At 34.5% G+C, this 22,932-nt stretch overlaps 1 protein-coding gene across 4 annotated transcripts in view; it reads left to right on the top strand.

The window, feature by feature from the left end:
* GALNT13 (polypeptide N-acetylgalactosaminyltransferase 13) overlaps window positions 1-22,932 on the top strand; it is an 815,643-nt gene that overhangs the window by 101,772 nt on the left and 690,939 nt on the right. For all 4 annotated transcript variants that reach the window (XM_043997002.1, XM_043997000.1, XM_043996999.1 and 1 more), the window contains exon 2: window positions 20,212-20,457. In XM_043997002.1, the coding sequence (XP_043852937.1) occupies window positions 20,316-20,457 (142 nt within the window). In that variant the 5' untranslated portion in view covers window positions 20,212-20,315. The remainder of the gene's footprint in view (window positions 1-20,211; window positions 20,458-22,932) is intronic.

Here is a 22,932-nt window from a genome sequence, read left to right as displayed (position 1 = left end):
CACACATAGGCTTTCAGTCAATTGAAAAGGAAAGATGCAGATTGACAAAATTCAAGCTACATGCCTATTTCTACCATAATGAGGGCTAGAATGCAGCTCTACTTCCACAGGTTTTCTAATTGTAAGACACTTCTCATGAACCTAGGGTTTACATTTTCACAAGTGGAAGTACTGTAGTTTTGAAGGGGACTTTGTTTATGATAATAAATTATGAAATACAAACTCAGTTCTGAAATTTAGGAAATATTTGTCCCAGAGACTGGCTTCATGGTCCAAATCTGGAATTCATATGCATCTCAAGTACAATATCATTCAGAATTATCCTTCTCTAGTGTTTTTAGGTTTTGCAGCTATGATATGTTCAAAAGGATAACTCAGAAGGCATATGAGGAATAATAGAAAATATATAATTAGCATTTTGTTTAAGAAGTAAATATGTGTGTTTATCTATGAAATAAGATATAATAAATTTCCATTTTCCTCCATATTGACTTTGAGACTGTGCTCAATCTGTGGGTTTCACATGTGTGAATAGTTCCTCTTCAGATCCAGATAAAACATCTCACCAGGCCATTCAAATATTATTTACGAATGTCCCTAAATTCTGAACAGACAACATACCCAGTTGTCTAGAAGTCTTAGTTTTGTTCATTTAATCTTGCAGGGGTAACTTCATGCTACTTGGCCTTTTCATCAGCAATCTCTCATTGTCACTACAGGACCAATTTGCTTCTTTTTCTGGTTCTTTTTGTAGGTGATGAGATCTTTCCAGCAGTCTTTGTTCTGCGTGCTGAAGATATAAAGAAAAAAAAAATTGTCCATGACATCAAAAGACTGTTGTAGGACAGGGAACAAGAAAGAGATAGGTAACAATAGGCACATGGATAAGTAAATATAAATTAATTTGGGATAGTGGGCTAACAACCAAGATAATTCTGTAAGGTCTATTAAAGGGAATGTCACTACATCCAATTCTTGAACAGTTGCAGGAACCCCAAGAGGCAGTTTTAGAGGAATAAAGGGGAGGAATATAATATCACGTTAGAATCATTGCTTTGACTATTGGAAATGGTGGGTGGGTTGAGAGTAAGGTTTCAAAAATGATACTAAGGTTGTGAATCTGGATGACTAGGAGGATGGTGGTGCCCTCAATACTAATAAAGTTAGGAAGAGGGGAAGATTTTAGGCAAAATATCCTAAGTTCACTGTTGGACATGTTGAATTTCAGGTGCTTTTAAGGCTTCAATTTTGACATGACCAATAGATAGCTCAAAACTCTAGATTGAACATCAAGAGAGATATTAGCTCTTAAGAATTGTAAATGTATTTGGGCAGAGAGAAGGACTTTATATAGAGGGTATAAATATAAATTGTCTTTGATGTGATGATACAAAAGAATTAAGGAGATAAAAAGGGAGTCTATGGGGAGGAGAGGAAAGGGGAGGTGGAATGGGATGAATTATATCATATGAAGAGGTGGAAAAAAACCTATTATAATAGAGGGAAAGAAAGGAGGGGGGAACATGGTTTCAACCCTATTCTCATTAGATTTGACTCAAAGAGGGAATAACATATACGTTCATTGGGATAAAGAAACTTAACTCACTCTTTAGGGAAACAAAAGGGGAAGGGAAAGGGGGGGACTGAGAAGGGAGGACAAAAGCAAGGGAGAAAAGGGTAAAGAAAAGAGAGGGGGGTGATAAAAAGGGAGGGCAGATTGGGGGAGGCAGGGGTAAGAAGTAAAACGTCGGTAAGGAGGAATAGGGTGAAAGAAGGGGGGAAAAGTACAAAGGGGGTAAATAGAATGGAGGGGAATAGACAGTCAGTAATAATAACTGTGAATGTGAATGGGATGAACTCTGCTATAAAACGGAAGCGAATTGCAGAGTGGATTAAAAACCAGAACCCTACAATATGCTGTTTACAAGAAACACATTTGAAGCAGAGAGATACACACAGAGTAAAGGTAAAAGGCTGGAGCAGAATATATTATGCCTCAGCTAAAGTAAAAAAGGCAGGGGTAGCAATCCTTATCTCAGACAAAGTGCAGGCAAAAATAGATCTCATTAAAAGAGATAAGGAAGGAAATTACATCTTACTTAAAGGTACTATAGATAATGAAGTAATATCAATATTGAATATGTATGCGCCAAGTGGTATAGCATCCAAGTTCTTAGAGGAGAAGTTAAATGAGTTACAAGAGGAATTAGATAGTAATACTATACTAGTGGGGGATCTGAATCTCCCCCTCTCAGAATTAGATAAATCTAGCCAAAAAATAAATAAGAAAGAAGTGAAAGAGGTGAATAGATTACTAGAAAAGTTAGACATGATAGATGTCTGGAGAAAATTGAATGGGGATAGAAAGGAATATACCTTTTTCTCAGCAGTACATGGCACATTTTCAAAAATTGACCATGTATTAGGGCACAAAAACATCATAGTCAAATGTAGAAAGGCAGAAATAGTAAATGCATCCTTCTCAGATCATGATGCAATAAAAATTACATGTAAGAAAGAGCCAGAGAAAAGTAGAATGAAAATCAATTGGAAACTAAATAATTTCATTCTAAAGAATGAATGGGCCAAACAAGAAATCATAGAAACAATCAATAACTTTATCCAAGAGAATGACAATAATGAGACAACATACCAAAATCTATGGGATGCAGCCAAAGCAGTGCTTAGGGGATAATTTATAGCTCTAAATGCTTACATGAATAAAAAAGAGAAAGAGGAGATTAATGAATTGGGCATGCAACTTAAAAAGCTAGAAAAAGAACAAATTAGAAATCCCCAATTAGACACTAAATTAGAGATCCTGAAAATTAAAGGAGAAATCAATAAGATTGAAAGCAAAAAAACTATAGAACTAATCAATAAAACTAAGAGCTGGTTTTATGAAAAAACCAATAAAATAGATAAAATACTGGTTAATTTGATTAAAAAAAAGAAAGAAGAAAACCAAATTACCAGTATCAAAAATGAAAAGGGTGATGTTACCACCAATGAAGTGGAAATTAAAGCAATAATTAGGAAATATTTTGCCCAACTGTATGCCAATAAATTTGACAATCTAAATGAAATGGATGAATATTTACAAAAATACAAACTGCCCAGGTTAACTGAAGAGGAAATAAAATCCTTAAATAAACCCATATTAGAAAAAGAAATTGAACAAGCTATTAATGAACTCCCTAAGAAAAAATCCCCAGGGCCAGATGGGTTTACGGGTGAATTTTACCAAACATTTACAGAACAATTAATTCCAATATTATACAAATTATTTGGAAAAATAGGTGAAGAAGGAGTTCTACCAAATTCGTTTTATGACACAAATATGGTGGTGATACCAAAACCAGGCAAAGCAAAAACAGAGAAAGAAAATTATAGACCAATCTCCCTAATGAATATTGATGCTAAAATCTTAAATAAGATATTAGCAAGGAGATTACAGCAAGTGATCACCAGGATAATACACTATGACCAGGTGGGATTTATACCAGGAATGCAGGGCTGGTTCAACATTAGGAAAACTATTAACATAATCAACCACATCAATAAGAAAACCAACCAAAATCATATGATTATCTCAATAGATGCAGAGAAAGCTTTTGACAAAGTACAGCACCCATTCCTAATAAAAACACTAGAGAGTTTAGGAATAGGGGGAGCTTTCCTTAGAATAATAAACAGTATCTACCTAAAGCCATCAGCAAGTATTATATGCAATGGAGATAAATTAGAGGCCTTCCCAATAAGATCAGGGGTGAAACAGGGATGTCCATTATCACCCCTATTATTTAATATTGTCCTAGAAATGTTAGCTTTAGCAATCAGAGAAGAGAAAGGAATTAAAGGAATTAGAATAGGCAAGGAGGAAACAAAACTATCACTCTTTGCAGATGATATGATGGTATACTTAAGGAATCCTCGAGAATCAAGTCAAAAATTACTTGAAACAATTAACAACTTTAGCAAAGTAGCAGGATATAAAATAAATCCACATAAATCATCAGCATTTCTATACATGACCAACAAAGTCCAGCAGCAAGAGATAGAAAGAGAAATTCCATTTAAAGTAACGGTAGGTAATATAAAATACTTGGGAGTCTACTTGCCAAGACAAACCCAAGAACTCTATGAACACAACTACCAAACACTCTTCACACAAATCAAATCAGATCTAAATAATTGGAAAGATATCAATTGCTCATGGATAGGCAGAGCTAATATAGTAAAAATGACAATACTGCCTAAATTAATTTACTTATTCAGTGCCATACCAATCAGGCTACCTAAAAATTATTTTATACAGCTAGAAAAAATAATAACAAAATTCATCTGGAAAAACAAAAAATCAAGAATATCCAGGGAAATAATGAAAAAAAATTCACAGGAAGGTGGGTTAGCGGTACCAAACCTGGAGCTTTACTATAAAGCGGCAGTCATCAAAACTATCTGGTACTGGCTAAAAAATAGAGTGGTAGATCAATGGAATAGGCTAGGCTCAGGAAATGCAGTAGTAAATGACACTAGTAATGTAGTGTTTGATAAACCCAAAGACTCCAGCTTCTGGGATAGGAACTCAGTATTTGACAAAAACTGCTGGGAAAACTGGAAGATAGTATGGCAGAAATTAGGCTTAGACCAACATCTTACACCTTATACTAAAATAAGGTCAAAATGGATACATGATTTAGACATAAGAGGTGATACCATAGGTAAATTAGGAGAGAAAGGAATAGTGTACCTATCAGATCTTTGGAAAGGAGAACAGTTTTTGACCAAACATGAGATAGAGTATATTATAAAATGCAAAGTGGATGATTTTGATTATATTAAATTAAAAAATTTTTGTACAAACAGAAGCAATGCATCCAAAATTAGAAGGGAGGCAGAAAGCTGGGAAACAATTTTTGAGGCCAGTGCTTCTGATAAAGGCCTCATCTCTAAAATATATAGGGAATTAAATCAAATTTATAAGAATCCAAGTCATTCCCCAATTGAGAAATGGTCAAAGGATATGAACAGGCAGTTTTCTGATGAAGAAACCAAAGCTATCTATTCCCATATGAAAAAATGCTCTAAATCTCTAATGATTAGAGAGATGCAAATTAAAACAACTCTGAGGTACCACCTGACACCTATCAGATTGGCTAAAATGACAAAAAAGGAAGATAATAAATGTTGGAGAGGCTGTGGGAAAATTGGAACACTAATGCATTGTTGGTGGAGCTGTGAGCTGATCCAACCATTCTGGAGAGCAATTTGGAATTATGCCCAAAGGGCGATAAAGCTGTGCATACCCTTTGACCCAGCAATCCCACTTTTAGGTCTTTTGCCCAAAGAAATCATGGAAGGGGGAAAGGGACCCACATGTACAAAAATATTTATAGCTGCTCTTTACGTGGTAGCAAGGAATTGGAAGTTGAGGGGGTGCCCATCAATTGGGGAATGGCTGGACAAGTTGTGGTATATGAATACAATGGAATACTATTGTGCTGTAAGAAATGATGAGCAGGAAGAGTTCAGAGAAACCTGGAGGGTCTTACGTGAGCTGATGATGAGTGAGATGAGCAGAACCAGAAGAACATTGTACACAGTATCATCAACATTGAGTGTTGACCTACTGTGATGGACTATATTCTTCTCACCAACGCAATGGTACAGAAGAGTTCCAGGGAACTCATGATAGAAGAGGATCTCCAAATCCAAGAAAAAAAAGAAAGAAAGAACTGTGGAGTATAGATGCTGATTGAACCATATTATTTCTTTTGTTTTGGGTGCTGTTGTTTTTTTTTTTTCTATTTTGAGGTTTTGCATCACTGCTCTGATTCTTTCTCTTGTAACAGGATTAATGCAGAAATAGGATTAATGTTATTATGTGTATATATATGTGTGTGTATATATATATCTATATGTATAGATATATATAGATATAACCTATATCAGATTACCTGCTGTCTAGGGGAGGGGGGAGGGAGGGGAGGGAGGGAGGGAGAAAAATCTGAAATTGTAAAGCATGTATAAACAAAAGTTGAGAACTATCTTTACATGTAACGGAAAAAATAAACTATCTCATAATGTAAAAAAAAAATAAAAAAAAAATAAAATAAAAAAAAAAAAGAGAGATATTAGGACTAAATGAATAGATCAGAGATTCACCTGCATTGAACTGAAAACTGAATCAAGTAAATGGTTTGGTGTAATGATAGCAGTTTAAAATAATGCACATTAAATTTTTTTAAATCACCTAAAAGCCTAAAATCATAATGTATTTTCAGTCTTTTTCTTTATTTCATTATGTATTTCCTTTTAAAAAATAATCTATTCTTAATATATGGAATGAAACAATAAAAATAAAAATATGATTGCACATGAAACTTCAAATCTATTGTGTAGAATTTGCTATTCCTTTACACTTGTCGAATACAGTTATGATTTTATTTGCTACTGTAATTTGTATGTCTGTTCTGTTCCATTAATCTACCTTTCTCTTTTTTTGCCACTACCAGATAGTTTTGATAAGTACTACCTTGTAACATAGTTTAAGATCTGATACTGCTAAACCTCCTTGCTTTACATTTCTTTCATAAGTTTCTTTGATATGTTTGATGTTTTATTCTTCCAAATGAATTCTATTATTATTATTTTTTTCTAATTCAGTAAATATTTTTGGTAATTTAATTTGGCTGATTTTTATAATAATAGCCCTGCCTACCCATATACAATTAATACTTCTCCAATTATTTAAATATGATTTCATTTGTATAAAATATTTTTTATAGTTTTATATAGTTCCTGGATTTGTTTTTGGCAGGGGTACTCCCACATATTTTATACTGGCTAGAGTTCTTTCTAGATTAAATGTGAACCTTTTTTCAACATTCGTTTAAAAAAAATGAGTTCCAAATTCTCTTCTTACCTCTTTTCCTCCCCTACCTTATCTGTGAAATTTGGATTTATCAAACACCAGATTTCTATGGTCAATTAAAATTTGTATTATGTGGTTAATATATTCCACTGATCCCCAACTCTTACTTCTTAGCCAGTACCATTTGTTTTGATATTTACCAATTTGAAGTGTTTGAAATCTGGAACTGCTATGATGCCTTCTTTAATTTTTTTTTTTCATTGATTCTCTTGATATTCTTTGACCTTTTATTCTTCTAGATAATTTTTTTAACACTATTAAAATCATTTGGTAGTTTTATTAGTGTGACATTGAAGAAATAAGCTAAGTTAAGTAGAACTGATGTTTTATTATGTTTGTTTAGCCAACCCATGTGTAATTAATATATCTCTAATAGTTTGGGTCTATCTTCATATGTGAAGAATGTTCTGTAAATATATTCATATAATCCTTGGATTTGTCTTGGTAAGTCAATGCACAAGTATTTTGTATTGTCTGTAATTATTTTTAATATAATTTCTCTTTTATCTCTTGCTCCTTGGTTTAGTTGGTAGCATGTAGAAATTATGATGATTTATGTGGGTTTATTTTATAACCTCAAACTTTGCTGAAGTTGCTAATTTTTACAACTAGCTTTTTAATTGATATTCATTTTCTAAGCAAGCCATCTCATCATTTGTAAAGAGTGATAGTTTTTCCCCTTTGACTACTTTTAGTCCTTCAATTTCTTTTCTTATTGCTATAGCTATGTTTTTGTAGTAAAATATTGACAGAGTGGTGAAAATGGGCTTCATACCTGATCTTACCGAAGAGGGTTTCATAGTATCCCAATTAAAGATAGTGCTTACTGATGATTTGAGACAGATACCATTTCTCATTTTATGAAAGGTTTCATTGTTTCTTATGCTTTTTTAGAGGGTTTTTTGTTTGTTTGTTTTGTTTTGTTTTGTTTTTGTAGGGCAATGAGGGTTAAGTGAATTGCCCAGGGTCACACAGCTAGAAAGTACCAAATGTCCCAGGCCTGATTTGAACTCATGTTCTCCTGAATCCAGAGCCAGTGCTTTATCCACTGTGACACCTAACTACCCTCTCTTTTTAGAGTTTTTAATAGAAATAGGTGTATTGTATCAAAGCCTTTTCCTGCATCTATTGAAATAATTATATGATTTTTTGTTATTGATATAGTCAGATATGTTTTTACATTTTCTATTATACCAGCCCTGCATTCCAGGTATAAATTTCACCTTGTCTTAGTGTATGATCCTAGTGGTAAATTGCTGTAATCTCCTTGCTAGTATTTGGTTAAAAAAAGTTGCATTAATCTGCCTTAAGAAAATTGATCTGTAGTTTTATTTGTTTTTGCACTCCCTATTTTAGTAATCAAAACCATGTTTGTGTTATGAAATGAATTTCTATGGCCTGCATATTTGCCTATTTTTCCCCCAAATATTTTTTTATTTACTGTTCCTTAAAAGTCTGGTTCAATTCATTTGTGAATCGCTCTAGTCCTGAAAACAGTTAAAAAAAAAAAAAAAACTTCAGATTAAGGAATTTTCAAAGAGAAAAAAAAAAAAACGTGTTTCAATTGCTTTTAAGATACCATCAGTTCTTTCTCTGTAGATGGATTTCAATTTTCATAATCCTTCAGGGTTATATTGTATCATTGCCTTGCTGAAAATAACCATGCGCTTCCCAGCAGATCATCTTACACTATCGCTGTTATGTTGTATACAGTACATTTCACTCTGCTTCAGTTCATGTAGGTCTTTCCAGGTTTTTTTTTTGTTTTTGTTTTTGTTTTTTTTTTTTTTTTTTTTTGCAGGCAATGGGGGTAAAGTGACTTGCCCATGGTCACACAGCTAGTAAGTGTCAAGTGTCTGAGGCCAGATTTGAACTCAGGTACTCCTGAATCCAGGGCCGGTTCTTAACCACTGTGCCATCTAGCTGCCCCCTTTTCCAGGTTTTTTTGATAGCATCCTGTTCATCATAACTTTTATATAGTATCTTAAACTAGGCGAAGAATTTTCTTCACAATAGCCCAGCAAAGTAGATACCATACATATATTTTTCTGTTACACTCAATCTTTATAACTATTTCCATCCATCCTATTCCCTTCCCATGATATTTACTCTAATTTCTCTTCTTTTACCCTATTTTTCTTCAACAGTGTTTTACTTCTGACTTCCCCCTCTCAAGCTCTGCCCTCCCTTCTTTCACCCTTCCCCTCCTACGTTCCTACAGAGTTAAATAGATTACATCTCCAAATTGGGTGTGAATGTTATTCCCTCCTTGAGTCCACTCTGATGGTATTAAGATCTTTTATCTGATTCTGTGTTCAAAATTTTTCTTCCTCCCTCCTCAACCATGCCTATGAAATCAAGCAATTAAATATGTCATACTTGTGAGTTATTCAGTACATCTTCACTTTCCTCCAAAGTGTTTTGCTTTTTACTGTTCTCTCCTCCAATCTGCCCTACTCTCCTTCCCCTCTTCTCCTCCTTATCTCTTTCCCCTCCCACTTTCCCTCAGAGCAAACATATATTACTATACCCACTTCAATATATATGTTATTCTCTCTTTGACCCAATTTTGAAGATAGTAAGGTTCACTTACTCCCCACCTCCTTCCCCCTCTTCCCCTCCCCTCCATAAGCTTTTTTCTTGTTTGCTTCATGTGAACTACCTTTCCCCAGTCCAGCTCTCCCCTTCCCCCTCCACCAGGCTATTCCTACTACCCCACAACACTATTTTAAAGATTTCATGATGGGTTAGCTAGGTGGCACAGTGGACAAAGCACCAACCCTGGACACAGGAGGCCCAGAGTCCAAATCCAGCCCCAGACAAAAGACACCTCTCCACGCCTATTCTAATTCCTTACATTTATTTTTTTTTACTTATTGCTAAAGCTAATATTTCTAGTATAACATTGAAAAATAATGGTGATAATGGACATACTTGTTTTGCCCCTGATTGTATTGGAAGCACTTCTAGCTTATCCCCATTACAGACCATACTTGCTGATTGTTTTAGAAAGATGCTGCTTATCATTTTTTTATGTATAAGGTATTTTATTTTTTCCATTACATGTAAAGATAGTTCTCCACTTTTGTTTATACAAGCTTTACAATTTCAGATTTTTCTCCCTCCCTCCCCTTCCTCCCCCCTCCCCTAGACAGCAGGTAATCTGATATAGGTTATATCTATATATCTCTATACATATACATATAGATATATATACACACGCATATATATACACATGATAACATTAATCCTATTTCTGCATTAATCCTGTTACAAGAGAAAAAATCAGCAGTGATGCAAAACCTCAAAATAGAAAAAAAAACAACAGCACCCAAAACAAAAGAAATAATATGGTTCAATCAGCATCTATACTCCACAGTTCTTTCTTTATTTTTTTTTCTTGGATTTGGAGATCCTCTTCTATCATGAGTTCCCTGGAACTCTTCTGTACCATTGCATTGGTGAGAAGAATATAGTCCATCACAGTAGGTCAACACTCAATGTTGATGATACTGTGTACAGTGTTCTTCTGATTCTGCTCATCTCACTCATCATCAGCTCACGTAAGACCCTTCAGGTTTCTCTGAACTCTTCCTGCTCATCATTTCTTACAGCACAATAGTATTCCATTGTATTCATATACCACAACTTGTCCAGCCATTCCCCAATTGATGGGCACCCCCTCAACTTCCAATTCCTTGCTACCACGTAAAGAGCAACTATAAATATTTTTGTACATGTGGGTCCCTTTCCCCCTTCCATGATTTCTTTGGGCAAAAGACCTAAAAGTGGAATTGCTGGGTCAAAGGGTATGCACAGCTTTATCGCCCTTTGGGCATAATTCCAAATTGCTCTCCAGAATGGTTGGATCAGCTCACAGCTCCACCAACAATGCATTAGTGTTCCAATTTTCCCACAGCCTCTCCAACATTTATTATCTTCCTTTTTTGTCATTTTAGCCAATCTGATAGGTGTCAGCTGGTACCTCAGAGTTGTTTTAATTTGCATTTCTCTAATCATTAGAGATTTAGAGCATTTTTCATATGGGAATAGATAGCTTTGGTTTCTTCATCAGAAAACTGCCTGTTCATATCCTTTGACCATTTCTCAGTTGGGGAATGACTTGGGTTCTTATACATTTGATTTAGTTCCCTATATATTTTAGAGATGAGGCCTTTATCAGAAGCACTGGCCTCAAAAATTGTTTCCCAGCTTTCTGCCTCCCTTCCAATTTTGGATGCATTGCTTCTGTTTGTACAAAAATTTTTTAATTTAATATAATCAAAATCATCCATTTTGCATTTTATAATATACTCTATCTCTTGTTTGGTCAAAAACTGTTTTCCTTTCCAAAGATCTGATAGGTAGACTATTCCTTTCTCTCCTAATTTACCTATGGTATCACCTCTTATGTCTAAATCATGTATCCATTTTGACCTTATTTTAGTATAAGGTGTAAGATGTTGGTCTATGCCTAATTTCTGCCATACTATCTTCCAGTTTTCCCAGCAGTTTTTGTCAAATACTGAATTCCTATCCCAGAAGCTGGAGTCTTTGGGTTTATCAAACACTACATTACTAGTGTCATTTACTACTGCATTTCCTGAGCCTAGCCTATTCCATTGATCTACCACTCTATTTTTTAGCCAGTACCAGATAGTTTGGATGACTGCCGCTTTATAGTAGAGCTCCAGGTTTGGTACCGCTAACCCACCTTCCTGTGAATTTTTTTTCAGTATTTCCCTGGATATTCTTGATTTTTTGTTTTTCCACATGAATTTTGTTATTATTTTTTCTAGCTGTATAAAATAATTTTTAGGTAGTCTGATTGGTATGGCACTGAATAAGTAAATTAATTTAGGCAGTATTGTCATTTTTACTATATTAGCTCTGCCTATCCATGAGCAATTGATATCTTTCCAATTATTTAGATCTGATTTGATTTGTGTGAAAAGTGTTTTGTAATTGTGTACATAGAGTTCCTGGGTTTGTCTTGGCAAGTATATGCCCAAGTGTTTTATATTATCTACCATTCATTATCTATAGTACCTTTAAGTAAGATGTAATTTCCTTCCTTATCTCTTTTAATGAGATCTATTTTTGCCTGCACTTTGTCTGAGATAAGGATTGCTACCCCTGCCTTTTTTACTTTAGCTGAGGCATAATATATTCTGCTCCAGCCTTTTACCTTTACTCTGTGTGTATCTCTCTGCTTCAAATGTGTTTCTTGTAAACAGCATATTGTAGGGTTCTGGTTTTTAATCCACTCTGCAATTCGCTTCCGTTTTATAGCAGAATTCATCCCATTCACATTCACAGTTATTATTACTGACTGTCTATTCCCCTCCATTCTATTTACCCCCTTTGTACTTTTCCCCCCTTCTTTCACCCTATTCCTCCTCACCGACGTTTTACTTCTTACCCCTGCCTCCCCCGATCTGCCCTCCCTTTTTATCACCCCCCCTCTTTTCTTTACCCTTTTCTCCCTTGCTTTTGTCCTCCCTTCTATCAGTCCCCCCCTTCCCTTCCCCTTTTGTTTCCCTAAAAAATGAGTTAAGTTTCTTTATCCCAATGAACGTATGTTATTCCCTCCTTGAATCAAATCTAATGAGAATAGGGTTGAAACCATGTTCCCCCCTCCTTTCTTTCCCTCTATTATAATAGGTTTTTTTCCACCTCTTCATATGATGTAATTCATCCCATTCCACCTCCCCTTTCCTCTCCTCCCCATAGACTCCCTTTTTAACCCCTTAATTCTTTTGTATCATCACATCAAAGACAATTTATATTTATACCCTCTATATAAAGTCCTTCTCTCTGCCCAAATACATTTACAGTTCTTAAGAGTTATGATTATTATCTTCCTGTGTAGGGATATAAACAGTTTAACCTAATAGGGTAACCTTTTTTTTTTCTCCCCTCTGTTTACCTTTTTAAACTTCTCTTGAGTCTTGTATGTTGAGATCAAATTTTCTATTCAGTTCTGGTCTTTTCACCAGGAAAGATTGAAAGTCCCCAATGTCATTAAATGTCCATCTTTTCCCCTGAAAGAAAATGCACATTTTTGCTGGGTAATAGATTCTTGGCTGCAATCCAAGCTCCTTTGCCTTCCGGAATATCATATTCCAAGCCTTGCGGTCCTTTAATGTTGAAGCTGCCAGGTCCTGAGCAATCCTGACTGTGGCTCCATGATATTTAAATTGCTTCTTTCTGGCTGCTTGGAGTATTTTCTCCTTCACCTGATAATTCTGGAATTTGGCTACAATATTCCTTGGAGTTTTCCTTTTGGGGTCACTTTCAGGAAGTGATCGGTGGATTCTTTCAATGATGATTTTATCCTCTGATTCTATGATATCAGGGCAGTTCTCCTTAATAATTTCCTGGAATATGATGTCTAGATTCTTTTTCTGGTCATGGCTTTCAGGCAGTCCCATGATTCTCAAGTTGTCTCTCCTTGATCTGTTTTCCAGATCAGTTGTCTTTCCAATGAGGTATTTCACATTTTCTTCTATTTTTTCATTTTTTTAATTCTGCTTGACTTATTCCTGGTGTCTCATGGATTCCTTATCTTCCAACTGTCCCACTTTAATTTTTAAGGCATTGTTTTCTTCAGTGAGATTATGCACCTTTTTTTCCATTTGGCTAAGTGAATTTTTTAAGGTATTGTTTTCTTCAGTGAGATTATGCAGCTTTTTTTCCATTTGGCCAAATGAATTTTTTAAGTCTTTGTTTTCTTCAGCTTCCTTTTCCAAGCTGCTGATTCTTTTTTCATAGTTTTCTTGTTTTGCTTTCATTTCTCTCCCCATTTTTTCTTCTACCTCTTGCAATTGATTTTTAAAATCCTTTTTGAGCTCTTCCAGGAAGGCTTTTTGTTCTTGCGACCAATTCACCTTCCCTTGTGAGGCTTCAGATGTAGCCAATTTGAGGCTATTGTCCTCATCTGAGTTTGTGTTGGCTTCTTCCCTATTGATACAGAAGCTCTCAATGGAGAGGGCTCTTTTTTGCTTCTTACTCATTATTGCAGCTTATTTATTTATTCTTTAAGTTGAGGTCTGCTCTGGGGGCACCAGGGTCCCTGTTTTGGGCTTCTTGTGCAGGGATATAGGTGCTGTGTGCCTGGGCTTTTACTCTGAGGTCTTTATGGTGTGTGGAGATCCCCCACCCTGCACTTCCTGTCTGATTGTGCTGGGCCAGCCAGGCGCCAGACCCCAGCGTCTGATCCCCCCTGACCCGTTGGTGGCCCTCTCGGCCGGTGCAGGTAGGTTTTTCCACTGTCCTTCTTGGCCACCAGATTTTTGAACCAGGTTCCGGGAGCCTCAGCTGTTCAGCTGTGGCCCGCAGCTCCTGCTGACTTGCCCCGACCCCCTCGGCGCTGGGTTGCTGCCCTGTGCTGAGCCTCCCTTTTTCCCAAGTCAGACCGACCTTTTCCTGAAGTCTTCTAAATTATCTCTGGTTGGAGGACCGTGTCTCTCTGTCTCTTTGCAGGTTCTGTAGTTCCAGAATCTGTCCAGAGGCTTGATTTAATGTTCGTTTTGAGGGAACAGAAGCAGAGCTCAGGCAGCTTGCTGCTTCCTCTCCGCCATCTTGGCTCCGCCCCGCTGCTTATCATTTTAAGGAACACTGGATTTATTCTTAAGTTCTATAGTGTTTTAATAGAAATGGATGCTGTATTTTGTCAAAAGCTTTCTCTGCATCTATTGAGGTGATCATATGATTTCTGTTAGTTTTGCTATTGATGTGGTCAGTCATGCTGATAATTTTCCTAATATTAAACCAGCCCTACATTGCTTGTATAAATCCTACTTGATTATATCATATTATCCTGGTGATAACTAGGATTCTCTATTCACCTCCTAAAATTCTTTTCTGTGTTTATTTTATGGTTTGGTTATGAAAGGAGGAGGTTGATAACCCCCACCATGAAAGTTTAACCTCATTAAATAACATGGGTTTTGGTTGTTGTTATTGTTGTTGTTACCTTTATTTTTATTTATTTATTTATTTATTTAGCTTCTCTTGAGTCTTGTATTTGAATATTGAATTTTCTCTTCAGTTCTGGTTTTTTCATCAGGAAAGTTTTAAAGTCCTCTATTTAATGGAATAGGCTTCTCCCCCCTCACCAAAAAATTATGCTAAATTTTGCTGGGTAGTTGATTCTTTTTTTCTCTTCTGATTATTATATATATATTCCCACAAATTACATGTAAATACAAATTTTGACATCAATTTTTTTAAAACTTTGTGTTCCAAATTATCTTCCTCCTTCCCTCCCCCTCAAAAAATGTAAGCAATTCAATATAAGCCATACAAGACCATTCATGCAAAACATTTCCACATTAGCCAGGTTGTGAAAGAAAACAGATAAAAACAAAACTTCAGATAAAGGAACTAACAAAAAGAATATGCTTCAATGTATATTCAGACTATATCAATTCTTTCTCTGTAGATGGACTCCATTTTTCATAAGACATTCAGAGTTGTCTTGCTGAAAATAACCACGTCATTCACAGCAGATCATCTTATAGTATTGCTGTTATTTTATATACAGTATATTTTAGGTTGCATCAGCTCATGTAGGTCTTTCCGGGTTTTTCTGATAACATCATGATCAACATATTTTTATAGTAAACTACATTTATATAGTAATTGAAAGAGAGATTTCCTTACAATAAACCCATGACATGGATTCGTGCAACAAACGTAATACATAATATTTATAGAGTACCTTATACCTGACAAAGAATTTTCTTCACAGTAACCCAGCAAAGTACCACATGTTTTATCATCACCATCATTAATCATCATCAGTCAATCCTCAGAATCATCAATCAAACCTCATCTTCATCTATTAATACTCCTCCTCATCAATCAGCCCTCTTCATCAGTTCTCATCGATTAATTCACATCTTTATCCAATTATCATCAATCCATCCATCAATCAAACTTCATCATCATCATTCTCATCATCTTACATTATTCTTGTCTCTATTTCACAATTTTTTTTCACAGTAACTACTGTTAACTGTATCCCTCTATCCTATTCCTTCCCTGATGATATTTACTCTATTTTCTGTCTTCTTTCACCCTATGATTCTTGGTTGCAATTCAAGCTCTTTTGCCTTCCAAAATATCATATTCCAAGTGCTCTGTTCCTTTAATGTTGGAGTTACCAGGTGCTGTTTAATCCTTACTATGATTCCTTGATGTTTATACTGCTTCATTCTAGCTTCTTGCAGTATTATCTCCTTCACCTCATAATTCTGAAATTTGCCTACAATCCTTGCAATTTTTATTTCCTTGAGCATTTCAGGAGGTGAGCTGTGGATTCTTTTAATGAATATTTTACCTCCTTATTCTAGGATATCAGGACAATTCTTCTTGATAATTTCCTGAAATATACTATTCAGGATGTTTTTTATTGTTGTTCATGGATTTCAATTAGTCAAATAACTCTCAAATTAATTCTCCTGGATCCATTTTCCAGTTTAGTTTTTTTTCAATACTCTATTTTAGATTTTATTCTACTTTTTTCATTCTTTTGATTATATTTGACTGATTCCTGATGTCTCCTAGAGTCATTTGCTTCCACCTGCCCAATGATAATATTGAACAAATTCTTTTTTTCAGATTTTCCACCTCCTTTTCCATTTGTCCAATTCCATTTTTTAAGATAATGTTTTCTTCACTGGATTTTTTTCCCCATTTGGCCAATTGTATTTTTTAAGGAATTGTTTTCCTCATTCAATTTTTGTCCTTTTCCCAAACTATTTCCTTCCTTGTATAATTCTAATTTATTTTCTCAGTTTTTCTTTTTACTTCTCTAATTTTTAAAATCATTTTTGAGCTCTTCCAAGGAGGTGTTTTGGTCTTGAGATCAATTTATATAAAATAAATTTATAATTTATAAAACAAATTTGTAATTTATCTTCTTTTTAGATGATTCATTCATATGTAGGCATTTTTACAGTGTTATCCTCCTCTGAGTTTGTGTTTTGATCTTCCCTGTCCCCATAGTAGCTTTCTATGGTGAAGGATCCTTTCTCTTTCTTATTCATATTTTACACTATTTCATGGCTTTTAAAGTTGAGCTCTGATCCTGGGGAACAGGGAGCACTGTCCCAAGTTTCTTGTGTTGGGGACCAGTGGTTTTCTGCTCTTATGCCTCAGGGTATCCAGGTTTCCTCACAGTGTTTTGGTGGCCAGGCCAAATAAGATCTGTTATGGAGATACCCCAGCTGGAAGTTTACTTTCTATATTGGTTCTGGAGGTTTCACTAATGACCTGCTGAGCTAGGACTTATGGGCTTCAGCTGCTGCTCTATGCTATGGCTAAGAGCCTCCCACTGGCTTGCCCAGACATCCTCTTCACTGTACTGTGGTAACCCTTTAACTCAGTGAGACAGACCTTCCCTGATGTTCTTTTAAGTTATCTTAAGCTGGAAGACTATCTCACTCTGTCTTTTTGTAGGTTCTGTAGCTCCTGAATATATTTAGAGGCTTGATTTAATATTATTTCTGAGGGAAATTGGAGATACCTCATGTGACTTCCTGACTTATCTCTGCCATCTTGACTTTACCTCTTTATAATTTCTGGAAGTATGTTGTCTAGACTCTTTTTGATCATGGCTTTCAGATAGTTCAGCAATACTTAAATTATTTTTTCTCATTCTATTTTCCAGTTCAGTTGTTTTTACAATGAGATAGTTCACCTTTTCTTGTATTTTTTCATTCTTTTCTTATTTCTTTTCTTATTTAAAATTTTTGCAGGGCAATAAGGGTTAAATGACTTGCACAGGGTCACACAACTAGTGTCAAGTGTCTGAGGCTGGATATGAACTCAGGTCCTCCTGAATTCAGGGCTGTTATTTTATCCACTGTTCCACCAGCCAACCCACTTTTAATGTTTTTAATGTCTCATGGCGTTATTATATTCCACTTGTCCTCTTATAATTTTTAAGGAATTGTTTTCTTCAGTGAGCTTTTATAACTCTTTCCCCATTTGGTTATTTCTGCTTTTTAAGACATTAAAGTCATCAATTAAATCTTGTACCTCATTTTCAATTTGACCAATCATGATCTCAAGATGTTTTCTTCAGCATTTGTATTCCTCATTTACCAAGCTGTTAATTTACTTTGCTTCCATTTCTTTACCTTTTTTCTCCCTACCTCTCTTACTTGATTTTAAAATTACCTATTGAGCTTATCTAGGAAATCTTATTCATCTTTTGTCCAATTCACATTTCAGTTTGAGTTTTTGTTAGTAGCTATTTTTATTTATTGTTTTCTGAACTTATGTCTTGATCTTCTCTATTACCATAATACTGTTTTATGATTAGGTTACTTTATTATATTGTTGTTATTTGCTCATTTTTCCATCATATTTTTTCATTTGAAACTTTATGTTAGTGTTGGGCTCTATTCCCAACATGTCATCAGAACTTTAGGCTTTTTAACAATTCCATTTTTAGAGCTAATTCTGGGGGTTTGGAAGTTTTTGGTGCTTCCAAGGGGTAGTAACATTAGAAGAGGGGTGGTGACTGCTCCCTTTATCTGCACTCTGGTCCTTACCCAGGAAGGTCTACCAATCCCTTGTAATCCCAGTCAATGTTACTCCTCAGGACCCTTCCTCCCTTGGGAATAGGATCATATTATGCCTCTGGGTTCCTGATTCCTTGGACATAAAGAAAATATTGTCTCTCAGCACTTCCAATCTTTTGACTGAAATTACTCCTCTCTGGCCTTAAACTTTGACCCAATAGTTGGTGTAGGTAATAGAATTGCTAAATGACATCTAGTATTATGTCCAGTTCTAGCATTACAATACCCTGTAATTTTTTCTGACCATTTGTGATGTCCCCTTTTTTCTCTGGATTGAGATTTCATGAAGCTCATTCTTCTCTCTTCACCACCTACTATCTGGTATTTTATCCACATGGACCCTAGGCCAGCATCCTCCCCTCTACTTGGTCATAGATGTATCTTTCTAATTTCATGCTTTTTCTTCGGCTGGAAGAATGTCTCACTCTGACCTTTTGTTGTCTCTACCACCCCAAAATTTGTTTTAAAGATTTATTTTAAAGTTATTTACAGGAAAATGTTGGAACACCTCAGCAGTCATCTCTCTACTCTGCCATTTAGACTCCACCCCAGAAGTCCTGAAATCATAATTTTTAAAAATACCATACATTTTAAACTCTGGACATTGCAATACTCATCATAAATGATAATTACCTTTTTTTGTAAATTGTAGCAAAATTAGAATGTGTATAATCCATTCTTATATATTTTGTTAACTTATTCTCCAAAGTTTTCTGAAATGTGCTCTAGACTAGTCAGGCTGTGAAACTTTTATGCTTTTGCACAATGAGAAGTCATTTTGCCATTCATTTAAAGATTTGGTATTAAAGATATGCTATGCCTCACTAAATTGGAACTTAATGTTTTCAATCTGAGAAAAAGGTATGTGAAATATTCCTAATATATTTACATTTAATTATCCTTAGTATATCTTTCAAAAAATGTGCTACATATCTGCCTTGCATAAATAATTTGCAAATCAGTTGGAAAGATTCTTTTTGATAAAATTAGTGTTGTGATTGGGTTTTAATTTTCTGAGTCATTACTATACAACCAGTGATAGTTTCTTTATGTCATTTTTCAAACTACTGTAATTCTGAATGTTTGTGTATTTGCTCTCTCTCTCTCTCTCTCTCTCTCTCTCTCTCTCTCTCTCTCTCTCTCTCCCCCACCCTTCTTTCTCTCTCTCTCTCCCCTTGAATGTGTATTCTCAAACCTAAGGATTACAACAATGTATTATATTTATCTCAGCAATTGGGAGTTCATGTCTGAAAAGGAAAAAGAAGAAAATTTGGATTTTTTTGTATTATTATGTTGTGCCTCCATCATGAAATCACAGAATTTTTTAAAATCTCATATTATCTCAGCTACTATGGATATTTTATTTAAAAAAAACACTTATTGTATTTTTGTTAATCACAATTAAAAGATCAAGAAAAAGGAAGAATATAATTTAAAAAACTTTGCCAGATTCACAACTATACAGAAATAAATTTAGAATTAGACATTAGAAATGTACATTTCTAGGCTACTTATAAATATCACTTACCTGGATTCTTGATTTCATTTTTAAAAGTCTGAGTGCCACTTTTTACTTAAGCATTTGGGGACCTTGAATGTATGAAGTTTTTCTACCTCAAGCAGGAAAAAGACAAAAAAAAACTACAGTAAATATTTTTTTTTTTCTTTTCATTACAGTGGGATGCTCCTGCTTTCATGCTGGAACTTTATCTCTGTGGCTTGGATTCAACGCAGTAGCAGCTGCCCTTGTTTTGTGTGTTAACTAGAAATCAAGGAGAGAAATGAGGAGATTTGTTTACTGCAAGGTGGCTTTAGCCACTTCCCTAATGTGGGTTCTTGTCGATGTCTTTTTACTCCAGTACTTTAGTGAATGTAACAAATGCGATGACAAGAAAGAGAGGTACCTGCTACCTGCATTAAGGGGTAAGTATTCTAAACATGAACATTATTTTTTTATTAAAAAAGAAGTGACTTCTGATGAAATGTCCAGTTTCCCAAAATGGTGCCAATTTAGGAAGAAAGAACATTAGAAGAAAAGCTCAGTAATTCAAGTTTTCACTTCTATACCTTATTGTCACAAAATAACAAAATGGAATTGTTTAGCCCTCACTTTTTAGATCTTATTTTTCTTACCTGTAATATTAAGGGATATAATGAGATGATACCTAAAATCTTTTCTAGATCTAAATTTTCTAGATTTAAAGTTAAGTATTAATTTCTATTTGTTTAAATTTATAAAAGTTTGAAATACATACACATATACATATATATATATATATAATTATATATGTATAATATATATGTAAAATTTATAGTACTTTCAGGAATATAAAGTACCAACCAAATGTTTAAGTTGAATAATACAATGAATTTTCTAAAGGACATGCTTTAATGACTAAGAATACTGCATAAACAATATATTTGTTATATACAGAAATTGGTATAATTGTAAATAAATACATGAGATTTGTTTAATATAATTCAATATAGCCATTTCTCTGTAGGCTTTTTACCAATGTTTCATATTTCAATGAGTATAACAGTTTCTGAAATATGCTTAGTAAATAGGTTTTTCAGAAGTAGTTAATGATGCTTATTATTCCACTTCAATAATTTAATCATACTACCTGAAATGATCTGTACATTTTTAATTTGCTTTGAAAACCCTCTACTTCATAGATAACATAGGGTTTACTTTTAAAGTTTTGTCCAAAATGCAAGTAATTATAAATATCAAATCAGTGGCCCCATTAAACAATCCTGTAAATTATTTATTCTTTTGATAAATTGTTTTAATTTATAAGGTCGTTGTATACTAATAAAAATGTACTTCAAAATAAAACTGGTTTAATATATTTAAGATGTGTGGTGATCACCAACATTGTTTGAGACATTGGCTTCCTTAGAAGTTTCAATGGTTCATTGATTCACTGTCTCTGTGTGTGTTTGTGTACACACAATGAGATTCACACACATATATGATCTATATATGCACATAAACATATACACATAGCCATACATATGTATCTATATCTATGTATATATGCATATATGTGTATATGTATGCATGTACCACAAAATCCCAGAATTTTATTGTTGGAAGAAATCTGATTATCAATCTATTCCAATCCTTACCTTTAAAGGGACCCATACAAATTATTTTACAGCTTCTGCTTAATGATTTTCATTGTATTTCATTCCCAAATACTCAGTTCCACATCTACAATTCTTGGAATGTTAGGTCATTAAGGCTAAATTTGCTATTTTTTTATTGCAGTGCACCTGATATTTCTCAATGAGGTCAAACAGAGCAAATCTAATTCCTCTCCTATATGACATCCCTCTAAATACCATATATCTTAACACAGCTATCTTAGGCTTTTAAGATATTTCTAGGATACCTATTACTGATTCCTTCAATTCATCCTCATACAGCATGGACTCATGCACTCCACAATCCTGCTTTATTGAAAAGTTCATCAACTTATTAGCATTTTTCAGAGACTGTAGTGCCCAGAAGTGAATATAATGTTCAACATGTGGTTTAGCTAGGAAAGAGTATTCAAAGGTTATCCTCAGCTTACTCCTAGAAATCCTGTCTCTATTAATGCAATCCAATATTGCAGTGATTTTTTGCATCCTCACTCATCTAGGAATGATCTCTTCTACTTTTTGTCATTTACATATTCAAAAAGCATTCCAACTGTGCCTGATAAAAATATTAAATCACACAAGGCCAAACACAAGATCTGTGACACTCGATCCAAGACTTTCTCCTAAATTGACATAACACTGTTTAACATAATACATTCAACTTCTGAATCCATTTAAATATACTATCATCTAGCCAACATCTCTTTTTATCTTATACAACAATCTTTTACAGTACTTTAACAAATGCTTTTCTGAAATCTAGGTAAATTAATCCACATCCCTGTCCTGATATATCAATTTAGTACTTCCATCAAACCCAGAAATGTTTAGTTTATAATGATCTGCTCTTGATGGTGCCATGATAACTTTTAGCAATCACCAATTGCTTTTTTGAGTGTTCATACAGTGTATTTTGGTAATCTGTTCTAGAATTTTTCTAGGAATTGTAGCTAGTCTTCCTGGTCTGTAATTTGCAATGTCCTCCTCTTTTAAAAAAATCAGAATATCTTCCCCTCTCTAGTCCTGGGATATATTATCCATTCTCCAAGAGCTTTCATGTATCTCTTAGAGGAGCTTGTTGGTATCATTCATTAAAGTATACAAGGGTGTATACTTTCATATTAAGTGACTTCAGTGTGCATGCAGGCACAGAAGAAAATGTTGAAAAATATATTGGAAAATAGGACTCAGGAGGAAGTAATGCTTACTTTTCTTCCTTCCTTTTAAGGCCAAAAGATTGAGGAA

Source organism: Dromiciops gliroides, chromosome 3 (assembly GCF_019393635.1).
Source record: "Dromiciops gliroides isolate mDroGli1 chromosome 3, mDroGli1.pri, whole genome shotgun sequence".
NCBI classification, from domain to species: domain Eukaryota; kingdom Metazoa; phylum Chordata; class Mammalia; order Microbiotheria; family Microbiotheriidae; genus Dromiciops; species Dromiciops gliroides.
This window is presented reverse-complemented; position numbering and strand designations above follow the sequence as displayed.